This window comes from Volvox carteri (genome assembly GCF_000143455.1).
Source record: "Volvox carteri f. nagariensis unplaced genomic scaffold VOLCAscaffold_17, whole genome shotgun sequence".
Lineage (NCBI taxonomy): Eukaryota > Viridiplantae > Chlorophyta > Chlorophyceae > Chlamydomonadales > Volvocaceae > Volvox > Volvox carteri.
The window spans coordinates 129,667-140,323 of NW_003307560.1; the positions used below are offsets into that span (position 1 = coordinate 129,667).

General features: G+C 58.7%; 1 protein-coding gene across 1 annotated transcript; it reads left to right on the plus strand.

Annotated features, from left to right (window-relative positions):
• Positions 1-603: 603 nt before the first annotated feature.
• Positions 604-3,781, plus strand: VOLCADRAFT_74462 (uncharacterized protein). The gene is made up of 8 exons (XM_002949984.1): positions 604-828; positions 893-973; positions 1,047-1,110; positions 1,178-1,279; positions 1,621-1,898; positions 2,202-2,358; positions 2,627-2,772; positions 3,259-3,781. Exons 1-8 carry the CDS (start codon positions 796-798, stop codon positions 3,466-3,468), a joined length of 1,071 nt encoding a protein of 356 aa, XP_002950030.1. The 5' UTR covers positions 604-795; the 3' UTR covers positions 3,469-3,781.
• Positions 3,782-10,657: the final 6,876 nt, after the last annotated feature.

Consider the following 10,657-nt stretch of genomic DNA (forward strand, 5'->3'; position numbering starts at 1 on the left):
CGGAGCGGAACCTTATACACGTAGCGTGGTATGGCCATTCGCTGCTGTAGCTGCAGGTGTGCTTCTTTGTAAGCAAGTGATGAGAGTGTTCGCCTCCTCAGGTGCTTGACGCACAACAGTCCAAGGGATGTATAGCTCACCCTGTTATTGGCTACCAAAATTCCATCAGTGTTCTATACAGAGAATATAGTCTGCAGCAAAATTTACAACGGATGTGACCTCTTACCAGGGTGCGTGTCATCGAGGGTTGTGGTTACAGCCTGCCAACGGGGCGCACTGGTTTCGGATTATGGCGAGGCTTCATGACAACAACCTTGGCCAGTGCTTCCTGTGCTTCTACGCTTCCATGAAAGCACGGGGTGCGCGTGGGAATGGAGAGCAGCGGAAATTGGTGAAACAGCGAAGGCAAGTGACCCGCCGGGAGTAATGCAGCATTGTCAGTCTATGAGGCACGCGTTATGCACATAACGGCATTGGGCACATTAATAGATACGTCTCAACCTCTCCAGCCCTGGCAATTTGCAGGGCTGCTTGCCGTATTTCTGTAGTACGATTACTACACCGATCAAGTTACTGAAGCTTGCTAATCTTCACCTATAGCAACTTGTGGTAAGATGCCATGGAAAGAGACAAATTAAGTAACTAGCTTTGCAAGCAACTATCCTTTCCGAAGCTGCTTCCTTGCGACGGTTATGCACCAATAGCTTGTTAAATATATTATCTTATTGCTAGAGCCGTAGAGGGTAGTGCCTGTGGCCTGGAACGCACAGTCCGCAGTTCCTTGGTCAGGGTCTAATGGACGACTCCTTCTACCGCGAAGATGATGGGGTGAGCATGTTATGCTTTATTTATATCTTGGTTCATTTTGTGACAGCTTGTGCTGGGGCTGCAGTTTTCGGGAGAGCTCGGAGATGGAGAGCAATTTCAGGGGACGGCAAGGTCAACAGTAGTTCAGAACCAACCACATGATGAGGTAGGAATAGTTGTATTACCGTTGGCACGCATTATGCATGTCGCCAAGGCCCCGGCGGACGACATGTGCACAGGAGGTGAACCTCAGTGAATCTGAGAGCTTCGCTGGCGCAGACGAACCTCCAGCGGTGCCTAGAGGTAGGTATTTGGGGGATCACAGCATTTCGGTTATTACGTCTAAGATGCGCTGATGTGCGCCGAGCAGATGCGTCGTTGATAGAGTCCCACGACATGGACGAGGGGCCCGCTGCGCCAGCGCGGACGATCTCCCCGGAGGCATATGACACCTCCTCCGCCAAACACGGAGGTAAGCGGCTTCCCAAACCCCGCGTGGGGATGCCGCCACATCAAGCAAGGATGCAGCATATGGACAATGGCGATGAGCGACGGGTTTTGGACCTGTACAGCCAACCGGTAACAGGTCGCCGCATGAGCTGCGCTGACCACCAAGCACGAGGAAACCCGGAGAAAACAGGATCGTACCCTCCTTGTGTTCAACAATGTCTGATACCGCTGAAGCCCTGGCTAACTCCCCTGAATCCAAAAGCGTAACACGGTTCCTAATCCGCAATCCAAGATGGTGAGCCACGCGGCCTACTGTATAGCGATCAACGATGTTTTGTTTTGCAAACTGTGTGCTCTGAGCAGCTCCCTTGGCGGCTCTGGCCTCAGGACAAGGAGGCGCTGGTGGAGGGGACGACAGTGCCCCCGTGGGGGCGTACAACGCGCAGGAGTATAAGCACTTAAACGTGCCGGATGACGTGCGGGAGCTGTTCCAGTACATTGGCAGGTACAAGCCGCAGACAGTGGAGCTGGAGACTAAGCTCAAACCCTTTATTCCCGATTACATACCAGCGGTGGGCGGGATCGATGAGTTCATCAAGGTGCCGCGGCCCGACGGAAAGCCCGATTACTTGGGCCTCAAGGTACAAGCCATCATCTCTGTTTCGGAAAAGCGTGCCTTAGACAGCTAGATGTCGGGGCGCAATGTTGCTTGTGGATTATACTGCCGGGACATAGCAGCCGCCCGTACGTCTGCTGCTGAGGTTCAGAACTAGCCGAAAGGAGGAAGTACCGGTGTGCCATGCCTTTCATAACGGTCTCATAAAAGGCAACCCAGTTGCGACCTTCCGGGATGCCGCTGGAGGACGTCCCTTCCATACTTCCTCTAACCCGCTTGTCTAATTTTCTCACGCAAGAAAGAAGCTCAATGTGGCCTAAATTTGCAGGTGCTGGATGAGCCGGCTGCCAAGCAGTCAGATCCCACCGTACTTACACTTCAACTGCGGCAGCTCTCTAAGGAAGCGCCGGGTGCGAAGGCTGACATGGTGGGCCGATTGGAGCACGCGGACGAGAACAAGGCAAAAAAGATTCAGCAATGGATTGGTGAGCTAACGTCAGCCCGGCTTGCAAACCACCTGCCAATGTGCCCCAACAAGCCTGGTGTCCTAATCCAAACCAGTACTTCGGGCCTTGCCACGACCGTCTTGCAAAACTAGCTTTGTGCGCTTGGCAACATCAATCGCCTGTCTGTCCTTTCAGTCAGTGCCTGGGGAACATTTCGGGCACCCTGGCGATCTGTTCGTGCCTGGAAGCCAGACCGAGGACCTTGCGGTATTTCGGTACCCTTAACGTGTACCTTCTCACGGCGCAGGTTCGATTCTGGACATCCACAAAGCCAAGCCACCGGCCAGCGTGTCGTACAGCAAACGGATGCCCGAAATCGAGGCGCTAATGCAGGAGTGGCCGCCGGAGGTGGAAACTTTCTTGAAGACCATGAAAATGCCGTCGGGCGATGTGGTCAGTAATGGGTTTGGGTTTTTGGTCATGGGTGCTCCTTATGCCTTTCTGTTTTCTAGGCTGCAATCTCTAGGGCAAGCTGTAAATCATGCAGAGATGTGCGGGCACTCCCCAGGGCATCTCAGTATGATTCCGCATTCGATCGTCTTAATATAGCAATGCGCCGCGGGTGTAAGAAGCCTTGACAAACGGGTCCACCTGTGGGAGTCATCACGGCAGATACCGCAGCGGTGGACGGCTGACACCACCTACTTTTTGACAGGCAACCAGGATTGAATGAAAGGACGGGAGAAACACACCTGGATTTGCGTTAGCTGTCATCGTGCTAAAGAAGTTTGCACCATGACAATAGTTATTCAGTCCGTGGTGGAGTTGCAACTACCTCATGTGCATGCGTTATAGAGTTACGCGCTTGACTGATGCGTAGGCATGTCGGCTTGTACTTGGGCCGTGCGTAACATTTTTTCCATGCCATATCGTCCTCAGGAATTGGACATCAAGACGTACGCCAAGCTGGTTTGCACCTTGCTGGATATCCCTGTGTACGACGACCCAATCGAGTCACTGCATGTTCTCTTTACGCTGTACCTAGAATTCAAGAACAACCCCATCTTCCGGCAGCACATGGAGATGGAGAACAAGCTAGATGGCATGGCGACCGTGGGGCCCGGCACCGCAGACGTGCTTGGGCTGTGAGCAGGCCCAGGAGAAGACGAGTTGTGTTGGCGTTCTGTGCAAGCATAGCGTTCTGTGCATTATATGGTTTGTGTGCCCCGCGGCTTTGGGTGTCGGAAATGGTGGAGGGACTTGAAGGGCCTGGTGTTCAAGTAGCTAGGCATGTACATACACTCGGGTTCTCTCCCCACACGGCGTTGGTGGCGTATATGGCTGACTTGCTTCGTTACATATGCTTATGCTTAATTACTGTATAAAAGTGGAAATGATAAGTGTGGCGTTGTACGCCGAGCTGCGATCAAGGCACGTCCCATGCTATGCAACCATGACACTTATGCATAAATACGAGACATTCAGAGAGGCCCATTTTCTCCTCACATCAGTGCAGAAAGAAAGGAAATGCTACTGTACGGCATCACCTGTAGATCAGGACCGGCCTAACTCCTGTGTCTGCTGTGGCCCATTAGTCCACTCGCAGCCTGACCGCAATTATTGGTTATTCTGCTTAGGTCACTTGCAATATGGCACGCTGTGTAAATTAGTGGTGTAGATGCTATGTTACGGTGATTCAGCACCCAATTTGAGTCTGATGGAGGCACCTTGCTCACTTGAACAGTCTTGTAAATTGGAACAAGCTGGGAAGGGCGGGGCAGCCGACGATGCTCTGAACTCAAGCTTTTTGGAATTCTTGACAGACGACCTTGTCTTTGGGTCAGAGGCCTTGGATTCTACGACCCTACAAGCGATCTGTCAGGTTGCGGACGCCCAACGTGAGCTTGCAGGTGTAAGTGGTGCCGCAGTTAGCGCAGCTACGCAACCCGGGCCGCTGGCAGCCTCCGCCCAAGGAATGAAGCGGCCGTTAGATGACGCTGGATTCTCAGAATCCGATGAAGAGGATGAAGCCGGCAGAGGCGAGAAGTCGGCAGGCAAGCGGACGAAAGGGGGAGAGATGTCCGCAGCGGCGACCAAAAAGGCTTGCCGCGAGAAAGCAAGGCGTGAAAAGCTAAACGAGCGGTAAGCACTGGGCATCGTATTAGGTCACGTCGAGTCCTATGGTTGTGACGCCGTTTCGGCTCTTCAGGTTCCTTGATTTAGCACGGCTCGTGGACCCCGGGAATGAGCCCAAAACGGACAAAAGCACTATCCTAACGGACGCTATCAAGTACGTGCAGCAAATTACTGTCGAAAATCACCAGCTCAAGCAGCTGAATAAGTTCTTGGAGGTACGTCGTGGCAACTCAAAGCCCGGCTTAAGCGCTTGCATGTTCCCTGAAGTAGGTTGGAGCCTGACCTTGTTTTCCACGTTGGAGCAGGAACGGGTATCATCACTTGAGCGTGAACGCGGCCAGCAGCTCTACCAACACAGCCTGATGATGATGGGCCAGGGGCAGATGATGCCGGCTGGGCAGGCGATGTTGGTTGGCGGGCCAGCAGGCATGATGGCATGCCCAGTCATTGCAGGTAGGTTAACGAAGGGGGGTCATCTTGGGTTAACTCGAAATCCAAGTCAACTGTAACTTGGCGATGCCGTCCTCCCTTGATCGTTTTGCAGGGGCACCGATGGGTCATCCGCATCTGCAAATGCCGACAGCCATGGCTGCTTCGGCCGGCAACCCGCTGCTAAGCGCGGCAAGCTTGCCATCTGCATCGACACCTCCTCTCCCAACAATGTCGAACCAGCAGCAGCAGGCAGGGCAGGCGAGCGTGCTAGCGCAGGCGCAGGGGGGTCTGCTAGCGCAGGCGCAAGGCGCCATGATGACGCAGATGCCTTTGCCCGCGGCCACGGGAACGGCTCTGGGGCCTGTTGGGGCATCTGTGAGCACCGCTGGGGTTAGTTTTAACGTCGCTGGAGCGAACGCTGGGGCTGGGCCGAGCAAGCCAATTATGGTGAACACGGTCCAGGGGATGATGCCGTATCAGGGCATGTACTGGTTGCCGCCGCAGATGATGGACAGTACCCAGGACTCACTACTGCGGCCCCCCGCGGCATGATGTGCGCGCTGGCTTCCATGCTTTAGCGGGCCTGATGAGCCTGCATTTTCCGGGATCTCGAACATCGGAACGACGACTTTGCGGGGATACCTGGTGACACGTTTGCTGTATGCGCAAGCCGGGATGCGGGATGCGAGGACACAGACGGCAACAGGCCCTTGACGTGGCGTGGAAGATATATATATCTTCCAGCGGTTGCTTGAGGGGGCCGCGGCCCTGGCTTCTCCTGGCGTGCTTGGTGGGTTTCAGTCCTGCATGCTGTGAGTTTGCACCTGGGATGATATGGCAAATTAATTTTTTTACCTTTTTCCAGGAGGGTAACTTCAATAGCGGTTATCCGAGGACGGCCCAATGCAATTGCCTGTACAGCTTATGACGTTTAGGGCCGGGACGCAATTGGCGGGACAGTGTCGTTGTGAGTCACGCCCTTGAGCATATCAGCCGGATTTGGGTCCGGTGAAGCTTGCTTGTTTGGAGCGAAAGTGTGCTGTATGTTTGTTACTGTTGCTACGGTGGTGCTTTGGCGTGTGGGCGAGGGTGTGGTGGATTGTTGCGACCTCGAGTGGTCCATTGTTGAGGGTCTGGGAGGTGGCATTTGGAGCGCGTCTTGTATTGACGGTGTAGATTAGGGCATATGACGATTTAGTTCAAAACTGCTGCAGGGTGCTGTTCGATTCTATCCTCCTCTTTGTACAATCCACAGTATACCGGGGAGTGTTACGTCGATGAAATAATTCTTTCACCGTACCTGTGCATTTAGCACAGTCCACCTGCGCATTTTACTGAATAGCGCAGCTTAACCCTCTGGTCAGGCGTGTTTTTTGAGGGAGGTTGCCGTTTACCTAGCAGCTTTTGCGCCAGGTTGACATGATGCTGCTACCCTCGTGGGGCTATCCTTGAGCCGGGCATTACGGCATGATTTTGTAACTTTCGCACGTGCACAGCCAACACGCCGTAGGTCTGATCCGCAATTAGCGGAAATGCTTTGGTGTGCACTATCTTTTTGATTCTGCCCTGTCCCCACCATTGCGCTCTCAAGCCGACCCGTGGGATGTCCAGCATTGCTTACTAATCCTAGAGGACATTCTATACAACAGATATGGCACTGCGTCGCTATGGAATGACACGGTCACGCCAAAAGGTTGGTGTTGTCGGCCATTTGTACGGAGCTTGATGTTCCCCTTCCGTTTCGGGAGCGGTGGAAGAGGAGACGTCTTCTTCAATCCCAACATGTCCGTGCACCGCAAAACCAAGTTTTTTGGGCACATCGCCCGCCCCACTCCTGCTGCCCTCCTGTAGTGCTTGTTGAGCACTCCATCAGGACACGAACGAAACGGAGCAATGACTGCGACACTTTGAGCGCAAACTACGTGCTTATATATACCACTGCTAGGGCTGCTTCGCTCGTAAGTATGTACAGGCCTTCCTAGATATCATCTACTGCTACAGCACACCCTAGTTATTTTTCTGATATGACTCTGACATCAGGCTGACGCAGAGAGCAGCCACACAGCCCAACCAACACCTCCAGGTCTCACCAATACGGTACGGCCTGGAGTGAACCCAAACAGCCGCACTTCCATGCCACTGAAATAGGGGCGGTGAAAAGGTTGGAACCAAATGGCGCTGGCTACGGATCACCAATCAGCGAGCACACAACCCTTCGCATCCCAGCCGTGTGCTGCTGCTAACGCACCGCACGGTGCACAACCAGAACGACACCCCAAATTTGATCCCATGCGGTGGACGGTCGGTCCATTGCGGCAGCCTGCATTATGTCCACACTCTTCCACATGAAGCGCCGGTCCTGAAGCAGGTAGCAGGTAGCAGGCGCTCCTCTCCTGCCCCTACCGTGCCGCTATTATGGTATCCCCAATTCCCCATAGCAACCCCACCAGCCCGTGCTTTCCAGCTCTCCACGCACTCCACAGGAACCACGTATGCGTCCCCGCTGCCGCACTCTCCTTCCGTAGCGCCAAGCTGCGGCTCTCTGGTCACTGTGGATGGAGTGACGCGTCGGCGTGTGTGAGCTTTGTGAGCTGCAATCTTCTGAACGCCGCGCAAACTTCAATGTCCGAATTACACACGTCAGTCGTTACTCTCGCCCACACATCCGCTTTGCACCAGTTGTGCACCAGTTGCGCAACGCAAGTCCGCTGCCCCTTCCAGCCACACCACGATACGCCACAGCAAAAGCTTATCGCTCCTCCCACCGGTGTGCGGCCGGACGTGAGCGTCGCGCCAGGTTCAAAAACGCGGATGCGCTCTCAACCTTTAAGCGCAGGAACGCTGCGAACATAATCCTCAAGGGCCCCGGAAGAGGGCCGACCGGTGCTGCCGATACGGCCGATGGGACCGCCACAGGTAATGCGGTTAGGCGCCGCCGGCGGTGCATCCAGCCTGGCGTCGCCCACCGGCGCCGCCGCCGTCACAAAGGGAGTCGCCACCGCCGCCACCGCTGGCGACAGATCCACAGAAACAAGTCCCGCTGCCGCCGCCATCGCCGCGTGCTCTGATTCCCCTGCCGCCTGCGGCTCCGCTGTCATTGCTGCCGCCGCCTCCGCCTCCGCGGGTATCTTCTTCTGTCCCGCCGCCGTTTCCGCGTCCAGTCTCCCAGCACCCGCACCCGCAATAGACGCTGTTGCCTGTGTCTGTGGGGGATCAGGCAGCCGCTCAGAGTCCAGCTGCGCCGCCGGCATGTGCCCCAGCCTACCCACCGGCCGTTCCGTCCTTCCAGGCGAGGCGGCTGCGGAGCCAGATCCGCCGCTGGCAACGGCCGTCCCTCCACCCACTCCTGCTGGCAGCGCACTGGCACTAGCAGCACCTGCTGCAGAGGAGGGGAGGCCTCCTAGGCCCGGCGGCGGCGGCTGCTGTGGCGGCACAGCGGTTGATGGCCCTTTCACTGAGTGAATCGCGGCGTTGGCGGTTGCATCAATGCTGGTCTTAGCGTCGGCGGCGGGAGCGGCGCGATCATGAGGTGTGAGCGGGCTGGCGGCGGCGGCGGCGGTTCGGCCATTTTGCCCTCGTCGGCTTCCTCCGCCACGCGCTCCGCTGGCGCCTCCCGCAGCCCTCTGCGCCGTCTCCGTGACAACAGCACGGCCTCCGGCCGCCTGGCTCACGTGCCCGACGGCATCAACTACGACCTTCATTACTTCCGCGACAACGACGACGCTTACCCCCGCTTCAACTTGGCCGCCGTCATTGTCACCACCGTCGCCACCGCCGCCGTTGTCGCCACCTCGGGCACCTTCCCGCGAGATGTGCGACGTAGACGCCAACCCCGGCGGCGTTGACGGCCCCCGCGGTGGTGCCGTGGTTCCTGGCGGCAGAGCCGCTGCTGCTGCTGCCGCTGCCGCTGTTTGTGCAGCGCCACGTAACCGTATCGCGGCCGACCGGGTCAGCATCCGGGGCCCATGCCGTACAGCCGCCTCGGCCTCCAGCCGCTGCGTCTGTTGCTGCGTCTGTTGCTGCGGATGTACTGGTGATGCCAACGACGACTGTGGCGCCACTCCTTCCGCCGCCCCGTAATCTAGACGCACCGCCACACGCCCGCCGCTAAATCCCCGTCCAGCTGGCGCTGCTCCCCGTGCACCTCCACTCCCGTCCGCACCGAGAGACGGCTTCTTCGCACTGAGGGGCTCCGCGGACATCGCGGCCAGCCTCCCCGGGGTGCCCCACCGGCGCTTGCCCGTGACCGGCGAGTGCGGTAAGGGGGTGAAGCCCTTTGCCGGCGAAATAACTCCAGCAGCGGCGGCGGCGGCAACAATGGTTTCAGAGCCCCGGCGAGGTTGGGCCTCGGAGACTTGTGGCGGTGGCTCGGAAGGGCGCTGGTTCCGGAGCGCCGGCGGTGGCCGCGGCGGCGCTGGGGGATGTGCTGAGAGGCTCATAGCGGCCGCAGGCTGCGCCCCGCTGCGCACCTGGTTGGGATCGAACAGGAGATCTTCATCGTGCTGCGCAACGTCAGCACCCAGAGCCACCCAATGGCGGCCCCCCACCTCACGCACCCTGTCGCCGCCGCCGGCTGCTCCCGCGCTGGTGGGGCTGGCAGCAGCACCGTGGGCGGCTGCCGCTCCTACGCCTCCGCCCAAGCCTCCACTGCCGCTGGTCTCATCGTTGGGCGGCAGATCGCGATAGGTCGCGTCCATGGCGACCATGCCCTCCGTCGCGCCACCGCCACCACCATCGCCGGCTACTGCCTTGTCCGCCGCCGCCCGGCGTTGGTCGGCCCCACTTGCAGCAGCGAGCTGCTCAACGTAACGTCCGCGGCCGCCGGCGGCCCTGCCGGAGCCCCGTACCCCGTCGCCGACGGTGCGCTTAGTGGCTGCAGATGATGCCGGCTCCTCTACCAGGGGTTGCAACGTGGGCCGAACAGCCCCGTCGCCGCCACCGCCGCCGTCAGAGATTACGGATACGTGTAGCTGCGATGGCGGCTGCTCTGACGCCGGCCGGCCGCCGTCGCCGACCCGCCTGCGCCGCGCGCTATGCCCCGCAGCTGCGTCGGCATCGCCGGCCCCGGCCCCACGCCCCGTTCCGCCGCGCCTATCCTCGGAAGCCCCGCCCTCAGCGGGCCTGGAGACCCGAGCCACCTCCGAAACAACCACGACGGGCTCCGTTGGCACTCCGATTGGCCCTGATGGGGCAGCTCCGGCGGCAGCGCCCGATCCGGCGGTTTTCAAGCCCCCCCCCCACGGCGCACGGCGGGCTGCCACCCCCGCACGTGGTCTAGCAGTCGCAGCCGCAGCCGCTTCCTCAGGCTCTGTACGGCCACCCCTGCGCGCGGCCGCCACCCTCCCAGGGCGCTGCTGGCGGAGGGCTGCTGGCGGAGGACCCGCCGCTGCCCCAGATGTAACAGCCCCGCCACCGTCGCCATGTAACCCATGGGTCAGCAGCTTCCGTTTCCGCTGGGACCGTTTGCCTCCATCTCGCCCGTCCTGACCTCTGTCCCCAACCGGAGGCTCCGTGAAGGCCCCCGTGAGCCCCACCCCCTCGACCACCTCCTCGGAGCCGAGAAGGGGCGGGGCTCCGGAACCGGGCAACCCCCCGGCCACAGCCGCCCCCGTTGCTGATACACCTCCCTCTGTCGCCGCCGCCGCCGGCATCGCCTCTCCTTCTTCCTCTTCCTCTTCCTCCTGCCTCTCCTCCTTCTGCACCTCCTCCTCCTCTTGCATCCGACCCGAAGCCTGTTGCTGCTCCTCCTCCTCCTCCTCCTCTACCTCCT